General features: G+C 39.4%; 3 protein-coding genes across 8 annotated transcripts; 2 read left to right on the forward strand and 1 right to left on the reverse strand.

Moving 5' to 3' along the window:
• Window positions 1-91: 91 nt before the first annotated feature.
• On the reverse strand, window positions 92-3,884 carry LOC100118426 (centrosomal protein of 89 kDa). Its single transcript, XM_008204970.4, has 6 exons — window positions 3,601-3,884; window positions 3,224-3,485; window positions 2,537-3,144; window positions 1,972-2,459; window positions 1,630-1,882; window positions 92-1,515 (listed from the first exon to the last, which is right to left on the reverse strand). Exons 1-6 carry the CDS (start codon window positions 3,658-3,660, stop codon window positions 1,246-1,248), a joined length of 1,941 nt encoding a protein of 646 aa, XP_008203192.1. The 5' UTR covers window positions 3,661-3,884; the 3' UTR covers window positions 92-1,245.
• On the forward strand, window positions 2,419-9,999 carry SPH42 (serine protease homolog 42). 3 transcript variants are annotated; one of them, XM_032601769.1, is made up of 8 exons: window positions 2,419-2,465; window positions 7,271-7,494; window positions 7,575-7,787; window positions 8,677-8,875; window positions 9,012-9,212; window positions 9,373-9,524; window positions 9,606-9,762; window positions 9,844-9,999. In XM_032601769.1, exons 3-8 carry the CDS (start codon window positions 7,683-7,685, stop codon window positions 9,867-9,869), a joined length of 840 nt encoding a protein of 279 aa, XP_032457660.1. In that variant the 5' UTR covers window positions 2,419-2,465; window positions 7,271-7,494; window positions 7,575-7,682; the 3' UTR covers window positions 9,870-9,999.
• Window positions 10,000-12,434: 2,435 nt separating this feature from the next.
• On the forward strand, window positions 12,435-23,270 carry LOC100118351 (sodium- and chloride-dependent transporter XTRP3). Of its 4 annotated transcripts, XR_001729405.3 has the most exons (13): window positions 12,478-13,242; window positions 15,937-16,169; window positions 16,530-16,550; window positions 16,839-17,060; window positions 17,240-17,350; window positions 17,631-17,872; window positions 18,272-18,413; window positions 18,509-18,710; window positions 18,795-18,954; window positions 19,038-19,200; window positions 19,289-19,489; window positions 20,533-20,597; window positions 21,583-22,689. XR_001729405.3 is itself a non-coding variant. In XM_001602289.6 (12 exons), the coding sequence occupies exons 1-12, from the start codon at window positions 12,918-12,920 to the stop codon at window positions 21,736-21,738; spliced, it is 2,178 nt and encodes a 725-aa protein (XP_001602339.2). In that variant the 5' UTR covers window positions 12,478-12,917; the 3' UTR covers window positions 21,739-23,270. The 4 variants fall into 4 exon arrangements, 2 of the variants coding, with proteins under 2 accessions (XP_001602339.2, XP_008203185.1); XR_004345245.1 differs by lacking the exon at window positions 16,530-16,550 and having other exon boundaries at window positions 12,435-13,242; window positions 21,583-21,905; XM_001602289.6 differs by lacking the exon at window positions 20,533-20,597 and having other exon boundaries at window positions 21,583-23,270.
• Window positions 23,271-23,953: the final 683 nt, after the last annotated feature.

Below are 23,953 nucleotides of genomic sequence, written 5' to 3' on the forward strand. Positions count from 1 at the left end.
GCAAGTGCGCGAGCAAATTCTCATTCGAATCGATTAGCGGGAAAATTCAAATTTTAAAGATTCGGTCACTTTAGAATTCAATGGAAAAATGTGTCAAACAAAGAATCAATTTTTATTTGCAGATAATTAAAATTTTGATAGCTTAATGACAACCTTTCGCGTTATTTATCGAGCTCCCTGATGCGACACGCGCGCATAAAACAATGCGTTCACAGTCATTCATCGGTGCAAGCATCAACCGTGACTTATTCCATCGAGTCTTTTTTCAAAGCGTTGAAGCGAATCGGCGTTGCAGATCATACATACTTATTGCTATAGTGAACACCTTTTAAATACAATGATTGAGAAAACAATTTTTGCTGACGGCTGTAACTGAAATCCGAAAAGTTTATTTAAGAAATACAATTTATACATAAACTTTGAATTTTTACATAATTACAATATTTAAGCATCTTTCAGATTCTAAAAATTCACACTACAGTTTATCTATGGTTAACAAACCAAGTATTTACACACAGACACACATATAATATTTATCAATGCTAAATGTAACATCACAATTTTCACAATTATATGTGTGTGAAATACATTTTTACACTATTTAATACTTGGATAATACTGTTGATTAAAATTTGGTAATGCCTTTCTTATTCATATGAAATTAATTATTACAAGTTCTACATTTTTTTTACCTGTTACAAAATTAACAACCTGTATCGTATAATATACAACTGAAATTAAAAGAATGTTTGTATAAAAATAATACTCAATATTGAATAAAGAATACTTTGTAATTTTAAAGTATAAATATGTATCTTCTTCTACATAAATTTACATTATAATAAAAAGTTGAGAGTAAGTATTAAAAAAAATCTTTCTGCATCGTATATAAATTACTTTTTTCCGATTCGAGTATTAATTTTGTAAGTAAAAAGAGTAAGATAAAAAATGATAGCAACTTTGAAATTACTGTATTCTAACTAGATTAGATTCTAACTAGCATCCATTTATGTAAAAAACTGTAATCAACCTGTTATTGTATCTATCATTTATCAGAAAATCCTTAATAAATTACAATATCATTTGGTGCATGACTGCATTTTTAAGTAAAAAGGCACATCTTCAATATATGTCAGTGTCTAAGATTTTCTTATTTGTTTATATCAACAAATAGAAACCTTTTTGTTGCGTTCACCATTATACTAGAGCTATATAGTGATTCCATTTCAATTTTTAAATTTATAATCAAACGTTGTAAATGTTAGTTGTCTTCAGAACACTATTTACTTTTTTATCATCACTTGTTGCTGCTTTCCATATCAATTCAAGATTGTCTTGAGTAGCACATTTCTCTCTCTGAAGTATTTGAATAAGATCTTCTTTTTGTCGCAGTAATTGTTTCAGTCGCTGTATCTCTCTTTGGTATTCAGTTTTCATATGATCTACATCCAATTCTTGATTTTTAAGATGCTTTTCAACAGAAGCAAGTTGTTCTTTAGCTCCCTCTTGGACCATCTTTGATAAAAAAAAAAAAATAATAAATTCTGTATGTTGTGAAAAATTTGTAAAAATAATAAAATTAAAAATATGTTTTTTGGAAGAAAGTATTAGTTAAATATTAGGTCTTGCCTTTAATTGATTTTTTAATGTTCCCATCCTGTAAGTAATATTATTTCCCAAATACTGTATATTTTCATTTTCTTTCTCCTTCTCTTCTAAAAGTCTACTTAATTTATTTTTTTCTACAGTAAGCTTTTCTTGCTTTTTTACTAATTCTTCACAATATAATGTAGTTTTATTCAGTTGCCTCTTGAAAGAATCACGAGAAACTTGAATCGATTGAACTGTGCTTTGCAAATGTTCCAGTTTCCCTTGTGTTCGTCTGAAAATAATTTATATTGATATAGAATTAATTATAAAAGAGATTGATACTAAACTATGGCATTCATTCGCATGCATCAAAAGACTCACTTTAGGTTTTTTTCCAGATTTCTTGCTTGGATTCTTAATTGATCGCGTTCTGCAGTAATAGTTATCAATTGTTTTTCATTTTCTCGTAAAATTTCTTCCAATTGTTTCATACGAGTAGATGATTTTTTCTTTTCAGATTCATACTGCTGCTTTAATTCCTCAAATAATCGTTTACACTCATCGATAGCAGCATTATGCACTGATATAAGCATAGTTTTTTCTGAAATATTTTTTAACTTTTCATAACCTTCATTTAAAATTTCATATTTTCCTTTCAAATTACTCAATTCTGTTTTACATGTTACGTATTCTTTGTATAACTTATTATTATCTTGCGACATTGATTCAACTTTATGCTCATAAATAGAATGAATCTCTTGAATTTTTTGCTTTTGCATAGCGGATTGTTTGATTAATAATTCATTTTGTTCTTTTACTATAGCAGCATCCTTCTCAAGGACCTTTGCCTCCTCTACATACCTGTCATACTAATGGTTGGTAAATAAAAATTGTTCTATAAAATTAGAATAATTCTTTTATATTACATTTATCGAAAATCATTTACCTTAGCTCTCAAATTTTCCACTTGAATATGAAGATTTTCATTTTCACTTATAATATCTTTTAATTTTCCACTAAATTCATCAATTTCTTTCTTATATTTCTGTATCAGTTCATCTTTTTCATTGATGTTTTCTTGGTATGCATCCAGTAGTGGTCCTAATGCATGGAAATTAACTTTACCCCAGGCTTCTAAGACATTCTTGTTGTTAAAATTAGTTCTAACTTCATCTATAATATTTACAACAGCCTGATTATCTGCAGTTTGTCCTATAGTTCGTAATTTGTCCTGATATTTCTCAATTTCTACATTCAATCGATAAACCAAGTTTTTCAATAAATTAACATCTTCATGCATTTGTACATTTTCATTTTTGATTCTCTGTATAGTAGCTACAAAAGTATTACGTTCTTGTTCGTTGTTTCTAATTATTAATGCAGATTCTTCATGATGCATATGCAGTTGTCTGAATTCATTTTCTCGCTGAGCCAGCAGAGCATTTACTTTATCTCGGCCGCTTTGTAGTTCATAATAACTTTGTTGTAACTTATGATATTTTTTTTTAAGCGTAGCTAATAATTCATCTCTTTCTTTCACAACTGACAAACTATCTGTGTTAAAAAATTAATGTCAAATTCTACATACTATAAATAACTCATATTAGGTATTTGTAGGATCATTGGGACTTGCCTAAATCCACTTCTGTTCCTTCCAACTTAGCTGTAAGTAATCGGTTTTCCTCAACCAGTCTTGCTATTTCTTTATGCAAGCAGCGTTTATTTTTATTCTTTATCGATGCATTATCCCCATCATAGTTATGAGATTGAGATTCTTTTAGGACAGATTTGGCCTTTGAAATACACTTTTTTTCCGAGCTGTGTCTTCTTCGATGTGTTATTCCATGCACTGGCTCCAGTCCTCTGTCATTAGATAAACTTCGATGTCTGCCATGCTATAACATATTATGAATTTAATTTCTGTAAATATTTATAAGTATAACCAAAATCGTTTTGTAGATAAGCGTATAATTTATTTTATTTTTATTCCATAAAAAGTACAATACTAACCTTTTTTCTTCTTGTTTTTATTAAACCACTAGTTCCAGCAGTACCAAAAAAATAGGACATGTTTTAAAAAATGAGACACGTACTTGTAAATAGAAACTTAAATATACATGTTGCAAATAAAAAAAACGCAAGTCTGATTAGGAGATATTAACTTGCGCACGTTAGTTGCATTATATACAATTGTAGTATGATGCTAAGATTGCTGAGGTAAAGTTCTACGATTTGTTTTTATTCACTGGCGCCATGGGAACTTAGGTATGTTATATATGCGGTCGCATACCTGTATATAGGTGTGTGTGTGCAGTGTATATATATATATATATATATATATATATATATATATATATATATATGTCGCTCTGATTTGTCAAAACTACATCCCTTCATTCAAGTTCATGTCCTCGACGCCAGCAGCAGAGGTTTTGCAGCATCACCGCCGCTTCGGAGGAGAGTCAGAATCGCGCGTTATGCATCAATTTTTTGCTGATTTAATACCTCTAGGCCCTAATATGATTAATTAAAAATTCGTATGTTTGAGTAGTTTTTAAAACGGCAGCTCTCCAATATGGCGGCTCAAAGGATAAAGACCTAACATAACATACGGGCATTTGAGTACATAAATTCAGTCATCATGAATCTATTTTTGAAGCATTATCTCTCATCTCTATTATGATTTTGGAGAAAACAATAAGGTTATTTTATGTATTAAAATTTACATGCGTTATTTATACATCCATAGGTATATATTTTCATCCTTTGCGCCGCCATATTAATCACGTGAGCTCTCAATCGTTTAAACGTATCATTAGGAAACCGAATTTTCAAAACAATATTACTTAACAAATATTGTAGTAAAAATCGTGAATCTTGTACTTTTGTGTAAGATTTATCCTTAACTTTATTTTAAAAAAGGTTTTAAAAATCATGTCTGTTCCCTATTATCAGCTTAGCTTTAGAGTCAGATAATTAGTAGATTCTTGTATTTAGGTTCTTTGAGACAATATACATCCTTGAAACTGGTTTAACTACAAAAACTAGTTCTAGTTTATTCACTACCTTCAAACCATTTCGCGATTGTAGAGAGTATTTCAATGCTCGTTCGAATGACCCGGGGTTAATATATCATGTGCTCCTAAAGACATCGCCTAGGGTTTTGCGCGACGTCACAGTATGCTTACAATATAGTCGCCATCATGAACGAGAAACGCGGGAAAGTTTGAATAGTATTTTGATGTAAAACTTTTCAAATCATTTTTGCTAATCTTTTATTGTTGAAGATATTTATTACTGAAATTACTGAAATTGTTTTGAATATTAAATAGTATATTGTGTACCAAGGACGTAGAGTGGGCTTTTCTAGACCGAGTGTACGTGGAGTTTGCAATAAGAATCGAAGGCGAGTATAGTGCAAACCACACAAGGTCTATAAGAGCCCACTTAGCCCTTAGTGCACATCATATTTTTTGTCACGCTTGTATGGATTTTCGTGTTTTTCATGCCTATAAAGCGGAACATTTCAAAATCTTCAAAATTTACAAAATAAGACTCACAAACTAAAAATTTGCAGTTCACGACAACACCGCATGTCAGCGGACAAACATATTTTTTTGCCCGCGTCGACTTTTAAATTAAAACTTGTTAAAACCTAAAATAAGTTTAGGCTAATAAATTTGAATTCGTCCTAATAAGAGCTCAATATTTTAAGTTAGTATGTAACTGTAAATACCTATAATTGAACCAAGAAGTTCTATGAATTTGATTATATTTTATGTTTCCACGTAGTAATATAGTCGTTACGTATAAGCTTTTAAGCAAAATTTATTTCATTATCTTTATTGGATGAAGAATATGTTGATCAATTAATAGGTATAATGTGTGCGTATACTGGCGATTTCCTCGTCGTTGGCTATAGGTCGCACGCGAATGTTTGAACGACGCGTATTTTACAATTCTTTGTCGTATAATATACTCTGCAGAGTTTCGAAAAGAAATTTACGTTGGTACTAAATTTTTTTACTCAAATATAATTTGTTAAAGATAAAACTTATCTGCTGAATTATATTTACACGTTCGACTTCCCACAAATCATAAGATGAATTTTCAGATTGTTTTCAAGATATATTTTTGTTGTAAGTGCAACTGCACATGCATTGATTTAACGTTAAGCAAATTTCAAGTTTATAGTTTTAAAGAAAAAGCCCAATAATTTTTCGTGCGTCTATTTTTCAAGAGTGATCAAATTTCAAATACCCCGTGTCAAGTATTTTGTTTTTTTTTTGGGGGGGGGGGGCAGGAAGGATATGTAATTATGAGAAACGAATTAAAACTAAATTTGATTAGCGAATTGATATAATCGTCTGTACAAATAAAGCGTGCATATATTTTGTTCTCGTTTGATAAATGCGAGCATATAGAAGCTAGCGGTCTGTACTGCGGTAATGTGGAATTGTAGATATCATATACACGAATCGTTTATACTATATATGGCCTTATCATGTACGTTTTTTGTTACATAATACAAATTATAATCGTCAGTGACTGTTAAAAATTCGCCTATCAATTATTTTCTACCAAATGATCGCAGAACTTCATATATTGCGCGATGTACTGCACTTTTGTTTAAAGTATGGAATCACAAAAACAACATCTAAACGATACACGAATTGAAAAAACATTTCATACGCAATAGAGCACACAAATTAGCTACTACGTACTATATTCCACTGCAGACGTATATGCAAAACGTTAAATTAAAATTATTCGCTAGATATAGTGAACCGCGTAGCATAATATACGTAGCGTATCGGATTAGAAATAACGGGCGAAGTCGAAGAACCGATAATTTCGTATATTCTCCCCTTTCGAAATATGTTTATATCGTTGTAGTGCAATCGGAAAGTAATTTTTTTATTTAGCGAATTTTCGCGTTATTCCTGAAAACGACGAAACGCGCAGGTAGGGGGGTTATCTGTACATTATGCGCAAGTGTTATCAGTAAAATATACCGAGCTGGGAGCCATTTATATAGGTGTTGTAAAATTAAGCACGCGATTTAGTACGCAAGTGTTGAAAAGTGACGCTGCCGAGAAGGCGGAAACGTCGAGTTTTCCCCTGTAGCCATGGCGCGTGAGTATTTTTCTCTCTCTAATCGTCGGTATAGAATAAAATCCAGTCGCGAGCTTCAGTCGAATTCGCGCGAGCGACGTACTGCGGCCCTGAAAAATTACCTTGTTTTTTCAAGTAAAACGGCGCGAACCCACAATTGTATTATTGTATTTTTATGGCAAACCTCCTCGCCGTCAGACGCGCACATAGACATATGTGTATAATGTGCGTCGCATTGCCGAAAACATCGCGAGCGACGTATTTACTTTTCATTGTCATAAATCCACTTTAAATTGTGTGGAGGTCATGAGCGCCAGATAAGACGTTATACCCGATGGATTTCACCGCGTGCCTCTCTCTCTCTCTCTCTCTCTGCCCGATTTTAATTCACCTTCATTCGCGACCGATATAATAAAAAGCACAGAAACATTGTCTACTCGGGACATTCCTGCTTGAAACGCTCCCGATATGCCATGGCTTTCATAAGCAAGCCTTTGAGTAAGAAGCTTGAATTTCCAATAGCCGCATTGTTCCGAATAAACTCATGGAGATCCAACGTTTACAGAGGTCTGCTGCCTGTTCGGCCTGCTGCTGCTGCTGTTCAGCTTCGAGGCGTCCGATGCTGTCGATGCCAACTGCGACTTTCTGCAGAAGCTCGAGCTCGGCAAGACCTACTTCATAACGAATCCGAACTATCCGAACAACTACACGGCATCTCGCTCTTGCCGCTGGCACGCTACTAGTGACACTCGAGTTAGAATCACCTGCAACGAGTTCAACATCCCAGCTGTGAGTATTCGCTAACTATTATTTTTTTCATTATTTTTTTCATTATTTTTTTCATTTCACCTTACTTGAAATTCCGTTAGAGTCCGAATTGCGAGGCCGATACCTTCAATGTGTATACGGACCCCGTGTCGGGCCCGCGTAGATATTGCGGCAGCGGCGACTTTAGCAGGGATTCGACCGGCAAAGAGATGATCATCACGCTGACAAGCGCGAACAACTCGAGAGGAGGTACATTCAGGTGTTTTTTCGAAGCCATCGAAGAGGAAGAATGTAGATGCGGATGGAAGAAGCCGGTGAGCTGATATTTTGCCAATCATTTTTTTTCTTTTTACACCGGGACTTCGATGCTAAACAGCAGCCTTTTTGGAAAGACATATGGCTGCAGTGTGAGAAAAATTTGCGTTTGCAGTTTTTTAAAACTTTGCATTTCTTGTAGGTATTATTTATTCGGAAACTGTAGGCCTGATCTGGGTCCTCTCGGCTGTCAATCCTTAAAGAAATGGAAGTTCTGGGGCGAAATGATAAAAAATTTTAAACTTGCTTGACTCGATTAAAAATATAATAAGTATAGCCTATGTATTGAACAAATTTTTTGTATTGTTGGTATAATTGCATTTACTACTGTGTGTGTGTGTTTGTGTGTGTGTGTGTGTGTGTGTGTGTGTGTGGCGCATCTGGATTCGAGCTGGCGAAATTCGAAAATTAGCTTACATATAGGGGGCTTATAATTCATGCAATTCAATTCAGCATGATCGCTGTCCGGGGGAGTGTCGTGTGCTTGTCGCTTTGCCAAGATAACTATGCGAATGATACTGCTTCGAATAAGATGAGCGCTATATATTATATTTTATATCATCGTTGCAGAAAATCATTTCTTCCAAAATATAATCGCTTCAAACTTTATCCCGTCAGGATTGATAGTCGAAGCGAGAGAAGGATCATGCTTGCGTTTCCGCATAAATAATTTCTCAATTTTTCGCAGCGAGTGTCAAGAAAGGTACATTGCAATTTATTGGCGAATTATGAGAATAAAAAGATCGTTCGCATATATATATATATATATATATATATATATATATATATATATATATATATATATATATATGCGTATATACAGAGGGGGTCGAACGTAAAAGGTCATCTATACTGATGCGTATAACACGTCACGCTTTGCTTTTACAGACTAAAATAGTAGGCGGCCGAGAAACTGGCATCAACGAGTACCCTATGATGGCGGGAATCATCAACGTTCCCATCCAGCAAGTCTATTGCGGCGGTACGATCATATCGCCCAAACACATTCTCACCGCTGCCCACTGTCTTAACAAGCTCGCGGTAAACGACTTGGGCATTCTCGTTGGGGATCACGACCTCACCACCGGTAAATTTTGTGGCGTGCGATAATCAAAGGTGTAAAAAATCTGGCATCGTCAGCTTCAATTAACTCTCTCTCTCTCTCTCTCTCTCTCTCTCTCTCTCTCTCTCTCTCTCTCTCTCTCTCTCATTCTTCTCAACAGGCTCAGAGACGAATGCAACGAAATTGTACCGGGCCGCCAGTTACGTAATACACCCCTCGTACGTGTCGAACAAAAAGGATTACGATATAGCTGTCATTACGATTGCCGGCACGATCACTTACACGAACGAAGTTGGCCCAGCTTGTCTGCCATTCCAGCATTATTTGGACAGCTTCGGCGGTTCCTTCGTCGATGTGCTAGGTGCGTTATTTTATTATTTTTTATATATACGGTATATATAGCAGCTGTAACTAGTTAATCGATGCAGGTCAAGTGAGCTGACTTGATCGTCGTCCTTCGTAATTTAAATTTGATTGAGGCAAGTTGCGACACTATTCAAAAGATGCCTTTACTCTCGCAGGCTGGGGAACAACCGAATTCGCCGGTGCACCGTCGAACACCCTGCAGAAGGTCAGGCTCAGCATTACAAACTTTCTGTCCTGCAAGAGCTACTTCCAGAACCTCGAGTACAGGCAAATATGCACGTACGCCGAAGGAAAGGACGCTTGTCAGGTGAATATGCTTTTTTGTTCAACGACTCGTTAGTCGTTCGATTTGACGCAGCGAGTCGTGATCGATCATTTTAATTTGCAGTTTGATAGTGGCGGTCCTGTTCTATGGCAAAATCCGACAACTCGAAGGCTCGTACTCGTCGGCATTATCAGCTACGGTAGTTTTTGCGCAAGCGAGGAGCCCGCAGTAAACACAAGAGTTGGTTCGTTTGTTGATTGGATAACCTCGGTGACGACAGGTAAACACATATAATACCTATACCCACTTAGGCTTAAAGTGACGACTTATTCTAATAACTACTGTGTTAATATCCTTTCAGGAGCATCGTACTGTCAAAATGAGTGATATTATACACAAGTAACAAGTTCCTTGAAAAATAGATTTTGCGTTCGTTATTCAACCATGTAGTTACATATAGACTTCGTAATCGTATCATCATCTTTTAGTCATTGACAATAAAACACAAGTTATTGAAGGCCTGACTTTTTATTTATTCCACTTATTAACTTATTATAACGATGAAAAAAAATATATATATATATCCCTTTCTCAATTGACTAATATCTCTATTTAGGATTTTGCTCATTTTAAACAAAATTTCAGAGTGAAGTTATACATCTTACGCATATGTTATACTAGTACATTACGATGCATGTGTGACCAAGTAGCACTTTTTGGCACGGCACTACCTAAGCCCGCTGCCACACCTATCCGTGTCAAAAGCAGTCCTATTTTGCACCGTGAGGTTAGCAGGACTCTGTACAATATTTTTTTGATTCTCTGGAATATTTATAGTTTACTGATACTAATATCGCATTTTAAGTTCGTATTTTAACTTCGTATTATAAGTATATAAAAAATGCTGTAGTTGTACGGTGCCCGATGAAATTTTTTTCTTCGGCGTTATAGATATATTTTTGTACAGCTCATTGTAGCAGACACATTTTCCATTAACAAAGTCAGCTTAATTTCACGCGTGTTTTAACTATGCGCCCTATATTTCTCCAAGTGTTTGATTGCCACACTGAGAAAACTAGATATTAAAATTTACTACATATGCAGGAAAAATTACTATATTGTATAGTAACGGACGGTTATACTTGCTTTGTATTAAATATTACTATCTCAGATAGTAATTTCTATACTGAAATGAAATTTTGAAAAATTTAATTTTTTTTTTGCTGGCCAATTTTACGCGCTTATTCGATTATTATTATTATTATTGATATTTAATGTTGTTAAGTGAAAGAAATAAATGAAAGAAAGAAATTTTTTACGACGACGGGAATCGAACCTGGACCTCTGGCATGGGAATCGAGCGCGCTGACCACTTACCCAAACAGTACTGTTATGTACAAAATTTCAAATCTGATATATTAATCACATATACTCATGGGTTAATATTAATAATAAATTGACCAAAATTAATAAATAATAGCAGCGAATGATATTTTATCACTTAATAATACCAGATAAACAAAAAATTATGGATTTTGGTCTCTGATAACTGCATAAATCAACTTTATAACCTCAAATTCTGGCACACAGAGAAATTCTTAAAATAATTTTTACTATATAATGTAGTAATTTCTAGTAAACACGTAACAAATTTTAATATAAGTCTAACCATTTTTACTATGAATATAGTAAAAATCGTCATGGAGCGAGTATGACCTGCCGTTACTATCTAATATAGTAATTTTTCCTACATATGTAGTAAATTTTAATATATAGTTCTCTCAGTGCAGCAAAAAGATTGACTCCCATAGCGTCTATGGGAGGGAGTTGGCTCTCTTCACGGATTACGTTACAAAGACGAGGCGAAATGGAAACCATATATAGTTTGCGGCATAATTAGCGCACGCCGACGCGCTCTGTATTCTCTTTATCTCTTTCTCTCGTAGTAGATAGGCGACTTTCGTAAATACAAGCTGCACTAATAATTGAACAAGTGCATAAGCGGCGAAACCGCAGGAGTGTACTCGAATTGTAAATTGCATGGCACACGTACGGCGAGTTAGCTATCCCCTTACAAAATCATCGAAAATTATTGCGACCTTCTGCGCGTACTTCAGGCTTCTTGTGCTCCTTGCGCTGTGGCAATTATGCTCCACATAATTGCCACTGCTGCTCGCACAAACGCGCGCATTGTGTATACCTAATGTGTGCGCGACGAGCAGTCGCGAGCGAATCTGTGTGTGCGTGCGTGTGTGTGACCTTCTCTTACGTAAACTCCCCCGTGAGAAATAAAGTGCGACTGGGTATGTACTCGTATCTTGTTTAGAGTAGCGCCCGCAGATTGCCTGCTCGCATCCTTCGAGCTGCGAGCGATCCTGTGACACGGCACGAATCAGCGGAATCGAGCGCATAAGAGCCCGAGATAGCGATAGTAACTCTGAGCGAAAAAAGCGGGATTCCCCTAACTGTCTAAAAGCACGGGAGATCATTCATCGCACCATTCGCATGAATTTAATGAATTTATCGAGATAGCGACGGAAGAAGCCCTGATGAAATCATAAAGCATAGTAGGCATCTATATCCGGACGGATCTGCAGAAGCGGAAAGAAGCGAGCGTTTTCGCCTTACCAGCGGTCGGGTTGAATGCGACGAGAAGCTCCCGCGGCGAGAGAGCCATCGTGTGCGCGGCACAGCCGAAGAGCTCGATACCGAGGGCAGTCGAGCTTTTTCGAGTGCGCACGTTACATTATACTGTTAGCTGCGCGCAAATCGCAACGAGAGCCATACCGCGAGGACGAGGAGCGCGAGGCCGCGAGCGGGGTCGCGCGCATGCTCTATAACACAGACATGTATAATAATATAGATATAGTAAGCCGCTGTGAGTAGAACTGTAGAAGGGAGCCGCGGGGCGTGCGCAAAGCGCGAGAGCTGCGCGCGGGTCAAGCCGATACGGCAACGTCCCAAGTGTCCCAACACTCCCAAAGTCCCAACCCCTGCCGCAGGCCAGCAGCCAGTCCGCCGGCGAGCGAGCTTCGAGAGCGACGTGCACGCGCGCGACGCCACAGTGCAGAGTGCAAGCAGCCAGTCACGAACTTGCAGCCGCATCATCGGTCTTCTGCAGAGAGTCGAGCTTTCCCGAGTCCGCGAGCCCCCCAGGAGCCGAGTGCCCGAAGCTGGTATACATGGGTCCTAAACCCGCGAGACCGGCCCACATTCACATCGACTACAACACGAGCCTCTTCTACAACCTCAAGAGCATCAAGTTCAAGTAGACGCAGCCCGCCGAGCAGCGGATCATATCGCCATTAGCAGGAGAGCGGCAGCGAAGCCAGCCCAGCCGCTGCAGCGTTCCAGTCTCGCGAGGCGTCCCCTGATCGATCCGCGGCGCAGACCAGCATCGGCCCGACGAACCGCCTAGGCGCTGGAGAGTGGAGAATGGTGGTTAAGCCGGAGGAGGTCGGGACGACTACTGGCGGCAGGAGGAACGGCCACGAGCTCGCGCCCTTGAACGAGGAGCGCGCCTTCGGCCAGCAGAGCGCAGTCTCTCCCGGCGCCGGGTCGCACAACGTCAGCATCCTCGTCGCCGGGAACAGCGGCAATGGCGCCGCGAGCGATGCCCTCCAGCAGCAGCCCGAGCCGAAGCAGGAGAACCGCGCCGAGTGGAGCGGCAAGATGCAGTTCTTCCTCAGCATCATCGGCTACAGCGTCGGCCTCGGCAACATCTGGAGATTCCCCTACCTGTGCCAACAGAACGGCGGCGGTGAGTTGCATCCATGCACTTTTTCGCCGTCCCCCAATTCGGCTTCGACTGTTCAAGTCTCGGCCGCCGAGGCTCTCCGCTCCATCCGCTACAAGTATACGTAATAATACATATATAGCCACTATCCGCTCTGCGCGCGCGGCCTCGTTCGCACCTATAGTCCCGCAGCTTTTACATCACGGCGATGTGGCATCACGCGGCCGCCTAATCATCCGCGTCGTAAACGCCGTCCCCTCGGATGTACCGATTCGAAGATGCGGAATTTTTCCTGCCCGCATGTGCTTGCGGCGGCATCTTCCATTTATTTGGGCCAAGGTCACCGAGCACGCAGAACGCAAACGCGCGCGCCGTCTACTTTTCTCTCTCTCTCTCTCTCTCTCTCTCTCTCTCTCTCTCTCTCTCTCTCTCTCTCTACCTCACTCGCCCCTTATTCGCGGCCCCCGGCTACGTAATAAGTACACCGAAACCGCGTCCCCGAGCCCCACATGCGCGCGCGCGCGCGGGGAAGCCCGTCGGAAATTACTTTCCTTTGCCAGCTCCCGGATCACAAAGATTCTCATCGAACCCTCGTTAGAGCGGAGGCATTTTTTCCCTCCACTCGGCCCTCGAATAAATTCGAACCGCTTTTCTATTTCGAGCACGAGCCTGCGCGCGGTGTAAAATTAGACCGACGCGAGCATTTTTTCCGCCGCGCTTTCCGCTTCTTATTAATTCGCTGGTATTTATTTACCTACCGAATGTCGATTCGGCGCCGCTTTCTGGGCTCGGCCGCCCACGCGAGAAGCAAAGCCGACCTTCCATCGGTACGTCGCTATTGATCTGGGCTCTCGCGGCGCGAGAGAATTGTTTACCAGGTGAACGCGAAGACGAGGGACAAAAGACTAAAAGAGGAGCCGCGCGGTTGCGTCAATGAAAGCAAATCGCGCGCGCTCCTGAAATAGAGCGCGCAGATTTACGTGCGCGATGTGCACGGACGACGCGAACTCCGCGTCGCAGCTATCAGCTATAGCTCTGACGCGAGCGCGATTGAATGGGTTCTGACTGCGAGACGCGTCATTGCGCTCGCAATTTATTCGCAGCAGTGCGCGGACTCTTTTCGGGGGGTAACCTGCCACACGTAGCTGTAGATATGCTTGCGCGGGCGACTCGAGGAGCTGCATGACCCAGATATGGCTCTCTACCTATCGATCCCCCGCGAATTCAGCTGTGGGTACCGATTCATGCCGCGATTGCTCTATTACCCAGCTTGGGATGCATTCTCGCATCGCGCGCTCCGTCCTCACGACAGCTTTGCTCATAATTGTCAAGTATTAATACGGAGCTGCGTGATCTGCTTACGACGTGTAATTATAACTATGATGGTTTCTATAGTAGCGGTAACAAGATGCGCAGTATGCAGCAGCGTGAAAAATTGAGGCGATCGATAACGCCGCGAGCAGGGAATGATCAACAATTGCCATGCACGCCGTTGGGAGTTGGATAACGCATGAGTCGAATCGACGGTTGTATATACGCAGGATACGCTCGCAGGCTTGGGGAGGGGGTTTAGCCCAGCGAACGGAGTCCCCTAGCAGTGCAGCCTACTTATATACAGTATACACTGCATGCACAGGAGCGAGGCCAGCGAATCTCGGCTCTCAATGGAAATTTCCTCTCGGCCGGAGTACAACGCGCGGCCGATCGATTTCCCGGCACGCGCGCGCGCTCGAGTCGACCACGTGACTCTCGGGCCATGTGCTCGCTCGCGTTGCGCTTGTATATAAGTAAGCTAGTATACCCATGTGTAGTCGCAAGATGCTCGATACATCAGCGACGTATTCCCCGCTCTTCGCCCTTTTTTCGCCTTATTTCGCTCGTTCGGCCGCGCTGGATCCGCGTGAGCTTGCTGTGTGCGAATGCGGATATTCGAGCAAGTGCTCGCTCGGTGTCTCCTGCTCCGAGCGTACGGACGTTAGGGCCGATCAATACGAGACACACTCTGCAGGCTCGCCGCCCCGCGCACTGAATAACACTGATTTTGTGCATCTGCTCCACTGCCTGCCTGTCTGCTTGCTCGCGGGCTACGTCTACGCTAACTTTTTGTCCCCCGCTTGTATAATAATTGGCGAGCATAGCCGGCGGTTACATGCAAGAGGAGCCACGCCGCGCTGCAATTTGAGGATCAGCTGTAAAAAGAGATGCGAATGCGTTAACCTTGCTCGCGGGCTAAAGTTAAACGCGTGTATACATAATAGCACGCGATCATTGCGAGTACGTGCCAATCCTCAATGCCCCTGTCGCCGCACATACCGTCTGTTAACGCTGTGCTTCTGAATATAAGCACGAGTACATACATAATTACATATGCTATATAAGTTGGCCGAATTTCATTTGCCGCGGGCGCGTCATTCGCGATATCGATCGAATGCGGCGAAAACAAGACTCAGACGATAAATGTGTGTAGCACATACGACACGTCAATTCGTATCTCAATTCAGAGGAAGCACGCAAACGGCTTTCCCCGGTTTGAAAATCGAACGGCGAAGCAGCTCAAAATAAATAAGTACGCAGTCGGCGGCAACTTGTACGAGTTCGCGAGTACAGGAGTGAGACAGAGGTTGGAGATCGGAATTTTCCGCTCGAATCGCACGTTGAAAGCTTTGCTGGAAATATGCTATGATGCAGAAAAAAAATTAGGTAAAGCTGATCTTGCAGGTGCTTTCCTCATCCCCTTCTTCGTGATGCTCATTCTGGAGGGAGTCCCGCTGTTCTTGATCGAACTGGGCCTTGGTCAACGGATGCGTCAAGGTGCTCTCGGCGTCTGGAACACGATCCACCCCTGGCTCGGCGGCATAGGCATTGCCTCCTGCATCGTGACCTTCTTCGTCACCCTCTACTACAACGTCATCATCACCTGGTGCTTCTACTACCTCTTCAATTCGTTCAGGGTAAATTTCATCGACCTCTCATTCGTAAGCAATTCCACTGCAATTGTAACCGTTAAAATCCATGTAAATGCAACGCTCTACACTAGCTGCGCGTTTCATAAACGCTCTGCGGCGCGTGACTGCGATTTGCGAAAATTCAATTGAACCCGCGCCATAGCAGCAAGGTTTGCAGAGCGTACGTATGCAGTATTAGGCCACACCATACACCAATATTCTATGCGTATTAACGATGTGAATTTTTAGGTTCAAAATATACACAAAATCTATGATTGCGACGAAAGTTTAATTTTCACGAAATTAAATTAATGGAAACGCATTATCTAATTCGGCCTTTTCTGTTTCGAAATCCACCCGAGATAGGCTGTTACATTTAGATTTGGCGTAAGTATTTTTGGCACTCTGAAGAAACGATTAACCATAATCATGCGTAGTTGTCGCAGTAGGCTGCTGCGCTGTATGCCTATATACTGTAATTTTTAATACGAAACCGATCACGCAGCTGCATTTCATAATGTCGAGCTTATTTCATAATGTATTCCATAGTATGCGTTACGTAGCGTCATCGTCAAGTCATCGACAATGTTTCCCGTCGTCGACACAGCAGGGCGTCACAACGCTACGTGACGTATGCCGATACCGTAAACCATACAGCTCTCGGTTCGTTCTCAGGAGCCGCTGCTCTGGTCGGAATGCCCGAAGATCGACAACAGGTCGGTCGAGGAGTGCGCCAAGAGCTCGGAGACGGCGTACTTCTGGTACCGCACCACCCTCGACGCGGCACCGTCGATCGACGACGGCCAGGGACTCAAGTGGTGGATCGTCCTGTGCCTGCTGCTCAGCTGGTTCGTCGTCTTCTGCATCATGATGAAGGGCATCCAGTCGTCGGGCAAGGTGAGTTAGTTGCACGCGCAACGTCGGGAAGGGTGCTGCAAAAAAGGAGCGGGGAGGCTGAAACGGAAAACCTCTCTCGCTTTCTCTGCCCAGCTTCCGCCACGAGGCACCCGCGCGAGTTGGGCCCGGGTGGAAGGGGCCACGCACTCGCCAGCTAATACGTCGTCGTCGATTCGCAGGTCGTCTACTTCACATCCTTGTTCCCATACCTGGTACTCACCATCTTCTTTATTCGCGGGATAACTCTCAAAGGTGCCGACGCGGGACTCGCTCACATGTACACGCCCAAGGTTTGTCTTGCACCAGCACTAGTCGCAGGCTCCCTGCGACCCCTCATACTTAATTACGTATACTTGTAAATATAAATCTGCACGTAAAGCAACTTCAATTCCTGCGTTTCGAGCCGATGCGATATATATATATATATATATATATATATATATATATATATATATATATATGTATACACACACACATACACATGGAAGATGGCGCATTTCGTGAATGCGATCAACACTTCATGCGATTATTGAAAAGCTTATATTGTAACTGACATGATGCACATTCAAGGTCGAAAAGCTGCTGGAGCCGACCGTCTGGTTGGACGCTGCGACGCAAGTGTTTTACAGCTTTGGACTAGCTTTCGGGTCTCTGATAGCCTTCGGCAGCTACAACACGCCCGAGAATAACTGTGTGCGAGATGTGATCCTTGTCAGCGTCTGCAATGCATTCACAGCCATCTACGCCAGTGTCGTGATCTTCGCTATCCTAGGCTTTAAGGCCATGTCCAACGTAGACAAGTGCCTTGAAAAGTATGATATCAAATTACTTTACTTACGATAAATGCTAATTTTCCAAAAGATTTACGCCATTACCGCCATCACCGTCGTCGTCGTCGTCGTCGTCGTCGTCGTCGTCATCATCATCATCATCATCATCATCATCCTCATCCTCCTTATCCTCATCATCGCCATCATCGCCATCACCATCAAAGACTATGAAAGGAAGACGCATTTCGCGCTTGATTTTCCAGCCCTGTTGATGCCACTTCATCGCGAGGACATCAAGTGTCATTAGGGTACACTTGACTCTGTGATGGCTTTAAGTGTGGCAATTTCTCGATGAGAAAAGAAAAATAAGAAGGGATTCGCGTATCGACGTCGAGGCAACTTCGTCTATCCCGTAAATGAGTAAAATTGTTTTCGTTTCAGCAATCGAAACTGGCTCGTCGAGCACGGCTTTCTTCTCGCCAACGCCACGAGCGAACAGTTCGACAGCGCCGTCAAACGCTTCAATTCTTCCATTGATAACAATACGCTAAGCGAATGCAGTTTGAGCGAACAACTCGACAACGTAAGCAGCCTTCCTTCTGCGGCGTTCTGTTCAATTTGAATTGAAATACTCTCCAATCTAATCAAATTTGCTACTCCTGCGCACTTTGCTCACAGGCTGCCGAAGGCACGGGACTGGCGTTCATAGTTTTCACGCAAGCCATCGTCGAGCTTCCTGGGGCGCCGTTTTGGTCCTGTATCTTCTTCTTGATGCTCCTAGCGCTCGGGCTAGGTTCGCAGATTGGTCTTCTCGAAGGGATGCTGTGCGTCGTATTCGAAATAGATCTGTTCAAGAGAATAAAAAAGCAGTACATAACAGGTATATTATATATATATATATATATATATATATATATATATATATATATATATATATACATACAATTGTTCGTTTGTTCTGCAGGTGTCCTATGCTTGTTCTGCTTCTTCGTGGGATTGATATTCTGTACAGGAGCTGGAGAGTATTGGCTCAAAATGTTTGATAGCTTTGCTGGCACTATCGGCCTCGTACTGGTCGCGCTGATGGAAATGCTGGCGGTCGTCTACGTTTACGGGCACAAAAAGTACGCGCAAAAGCTTCATCTCGCATGGCTGTAAGTTAATGGTGAATAGTCAGCAAAAGTAAACGTCTTACGCTTGCTTCTAGGTTCACGCAAGATATCGAAGACATGACTGGCTACAGACCAGGTTTATATTGGCAAATAACTTGGAAGTACCTGGCTCCAGTAATTATGGTTGCTATCTTAATCGCCAGCATTGTATCCATGTTCATAAAAAAACCCATGTACAGTGCATGGGACGCCTCTACGGTGAGTAAGCCGCGAATCCTTCATTTTTTGCCGTGCTCTTACTTAACGCCTTAAAAAATCATCGATAAACCCTTGTGCTGTTTTTTAGGGAACGACTGTCCCGATGTTTTATCCAGACTGGGTGCTCGCCATCGCGATAGTTATAATACTGGTTGGCATCGCGCCGATTCCTGTAGTATTTCTATTAAGGGTTACGCAATGCCATAAACTGGATGTAGATATTCATCAAGGTAGCATTCGTCGCATCGAGACCACTGTGTCTACTAAAGAAATGATGGGCGATGTCGATGTGAGTCAACCAAAATATTTCATGTCTTTTTCATACAATGTCCATCATCTAACATAGACGCGTTTCGACTAATCATTGTTTGCTTTTTACATTCTTTTTTCAATAGCACATCTCTCGTTTTCTTAACTCCATTATTTGTAGAAATGTAAGCGCATATAATTAGTTGCATATCATTCGCTAAATTTTGGCATTTATATTAATTTTCTTGAGAATCAACAGTTCATTGCTAATGCACACATATCGTCAAATTTGCCATTGGTAACAATCCATATATCCATATATACATTACTAATATGCATTTCAACCGCATATTAATTATTCTCATAACTTTACATAACTATCAGTGATCGATAATATATACATATTATCACTCGGACATTCATGACTGTGTTGTGGCATGAAAGACCGACTGTTACTAATGACAAATGATAAAAATGGTTTTCACTCTATTTATATATGGGTTGTGTGGTATGATTTCAGACTATTGTTATTCAATTATTTTACAGCGTATTTTTCACTAAAAAATTGACGACGCGTAATAGCTTTATATTATCCGAAGAAAAAAATCACTGAATAAGTAAACAAAATTATCATTTCCAGAGAACGCATCATATAAAACGCATTTGATTAAATTCAACTGATTAAATTCAATTGAATTTAATCAGTTCTTTTTGCAGTATATACGATCGAATCATTCATTTACGTTAACGAACAAATTTCAAATACTATTGCGTATCACGAGAATTTATATTTATCTAGTTTCGCAAATAAGTATAAATCACTTATTTTTGCTACATTCTGTTTTTTGATATACTGAACAAATTTCGCGAAAGATAAAGCGTCGCACTCTATGCACTGTATATGCTGCTTTTGATTTTCGTTACAATATGAAAAAGTCTTCGGCTTAAAAAGTGTTGAATCTCAAGATTGTATTTTTCACGGATTCGGACTGAGCATATACATACTGTTGTTGCTGCTGAGTAGATTGTCTCGTGGTACGTTTTTACAATGATAGAGCAGTTGTAAGTGAAATCAATTTGCAGTCGTAGGTTTGCATCAATTTTCGGTGTAAAACATCGATAAGATATCTTCTGTAGCTACCACACATGTGAGTTTATCCCGATATTTTTCGGAATGAATCGCCTGTATGTTTCGGCGATACTTATTAGTTTGTTTTAGTCTATATACTTTTTATTCTAGTATATATATATATATATATATATATATATATATATATATATATATATATATATATATATATATATTATAATAAGTACTATAATATAAAAGACAACAATACATTCGAGTCGAAGAAATTAATTATTAATGCAAGCTTCTGTATGAAAATGCGATCTTCTATTGCAAGCAAGTGATCTACTATTATATAAGCATGTTTATAGATACTTTGCATTTGGCATGTTTTGATTATATCTATTTTATCAAAATTAATAAAATTTTCTATACATAACTATTGTATATTGAACATGCGTGCGACAACTACAAAAGGCAGCATATTTATAGAACTATGATTAGTTATAACGCATCGTTCGATGTTGTTCGAAGAAAGGCCCATTAATTAAAAAAATATAACCATTTTTTATATGAGATTTTACGTTACCCGCAGGTATACGAACGAGTGAATTATGTTGAATGTTTTTATAACCGCATTATCTGATGAAACCAAAAAATAGTAGGCTTAATTTTTGTTTGAATTTTTTAAATACCACATATATTTTTCTTTTTGAGTCCCTGTGCACTCTCCCCAACCCCAATGTTTATAACTGTCTGGTATGATTTGATGGAAAATTGTTTACGTAATAATATACTTTAGCGCAGTTTCAATTATATATGATAGGATTAAGAACACATTTAAGCAAATTCCGTGGTAATTATCTATTAGATATTTAGCAAAACCTCAGGTGGCCCGGACATTGGAGTTATAATTATGTAATATAGGCTGCTGAAAAGTTTTAGCTTGCTATCGCAGTTTTTATAAATCATACGAAATTTATTGGAATTCAAAGGCATTCTGAATACTTAGCTACTTAGTAGTGTACGAAAAGTTGGAATAAAAAGCAATTTTTTTTTTATAGATGGACGAGTATCATGACCGTCTAGAGGACTTCCCTGAAGAAGATGAAGATGACGGTAATAGTGATGATGATAATAACGGCCCACCTACGCTTGCGAAGATAGCCTCGAGTAATATGAAAGGAAGAGGTTTCAAAATGGAAGCGATGAACTTTTAAGTGCATTCACGATATAGTTGTCTCGAATATGCGTTGGGAATTCTTTTTGGTAGTAACTTTTTATGATTGACGAACGAGCTCTACAAGTATTTTAGGATAAATGCAGGAGGACGATCAATTTTTATTCTGTCTACACAATTCCCTGAATAAGCTTTCGCAAAAACGAATAAAAGAGGAATGAAATATAAATATAAATATATTAGATACGGAGCAAACTACGCGACACCTCAAAGAGATTTATGCGACTTCGTGTCACTAACAAAAGTCTATTCGAAGCACAAAATAGATGATATTTTCAGAGATCCAAGTGTGGACAAGGATCACTTGCAAGATCTATGTAAATACAATTGTTGTTGTGCTTTGATAACAGTTAACAGTGGGCAATATGATAAATAGTGTATTTTTGTAAGGCGTCGACTCTATATCGATGTGATCATCTTATAGTATTATATGGGAGACTGTTCTAAATTGGCATACAGTTATCACGCATTTCGGCTCATACTCCCTTCAGTCTTTGGAATTATTTATACTTCGCTTATTATTTAGCGCGATTTTTTACATCTGTCATCGATTGCTCCACCTACTGTTGAGTTATTTTTTATTTCTATTTTTTAGAGATCTATATACAAATAGTGCTATAGTTTACTCAACTATAAATGTGACAGGAAAAATAGTTCCTATAATAATGAGTCTGAACTATATGACAAGCAATTTATAAGAATAATTTATGAGTGATTATGCATTAGCATATATGTTTATTTCATCATTATTTTTAGAATATTCTCCATATTTTATGAATACGCGTGGATATCTATATAACGAGTAGATTATGTATGTATGATCTACACGCATCTGATGACGCTTGTTATTCTGTGCCCGATGTATAATCTATGTTACGATTGTTTGGAGTATCCAAGAGAGACCTTGAAATACTTGACTTGCATCAATTAATTTGACTCTTTAATTCATTAGTTCAATATTTCAGAGTGTCCTTTTAGACTAGTCTCCCTCTTCTATACCATTTTTACGAATCGAAATTTTTTATTTGAGATTTTTTATAGAATATTGTTGTTTGGCTGGTCCAAGTTTTTAAACAGAGGAACTGTGTGCAGAATCTTTTATTGCGTGACACCTGAAAGTGCTGCGGCGATGGCGGGACATCTTAAAAAGAAGTATTTTGGATGAGCGATCAGGGCAGTGTTTCTTTTCTAATTCATTCATAATACGTAAAGTGGATCAATATAAGTAGTACAGATGAAGAAAGTTTAATAACTGCCAGCTTTTTTATGCATTTTTTTTCGATGAAACCAAATAAAATTAATATTATACGTTTGGTGTAAACGAGAAAATCAATCATATAACTATATAATATGACCATAAAATTTATTAATATGCAGAGCCCACTGTCGGTTGTCCTACATTTACGGCTGTACTTATGTACATACTTTTAAAATTAAGCGCTGATCGATAAGATTGATAACAAATGAAATGTGATCTGACAGAATTTAAATAAAAAGTAAATCGAAAGAAAATGTAATGTTGCCAATTGGCATGCCAAATGAAGTTTGAAAGGATTAAAGAGTACTTGATATACTATCGCTCATGAATGATTTTTACATTATAACATCGTAGACTTCATGTTTATTACTTATATCAACAGTTTCACACACATATAATAATATTCGCATCCTTACAATTGGTTCTTCCGATTTAAAAACGACCAAATAAGCACAGTGTGTAAACTTTAATCGATACCGCCGCTTAATCTTTTTATTTTTAGACCAGCATATTCCTCTAGTTCTATTCAGAATATATCATATACACCCAGTATATTCTGAGCGATAGTAAAAATAGGAACATAAAAACACTTTCCCAAGCAAGTATTAGTCGATTATTGCTTTGCATGCGAGTACGGATTTTCATAGGTATAAGTAAAATGTATAATTTTGATATTCGAGACAAATTTAGACGAAGTAGAAACGCTTTAATGTTATTTCTGTAAGCCATTTTTATACCTTCTAATTTTGCGGAAAAGCATATAAGATACGAATATAAAGTATTATACATACATAAGTAAATGGGCATAACATTTTCGGATTAAAATATCAATATGGCATTTATTTTTTTAACGCGATTTCAAAACATACAGAAAGAGTAAATAAATTTATTTCAATTCTGATACGTCACAAATAACTATATATTCAAGAGTTACGCA

This window comes from Nasonia vitripennis (assembly GCF_009193385.2).
Source record: "Nasonia vitripennis strain AsymCx chromosome 3 unlocalized genomic scaffold, Nvit_psr_1.1 chr3_random0005, whole genome shotgun sequence".
NCBI classification, from domain to species: Eukaryota; Metazoa; Arthropoda; class Insecta; order Hymenoptera; family Pteromalidae; genus Nasonia; species Nasonia vitripennis.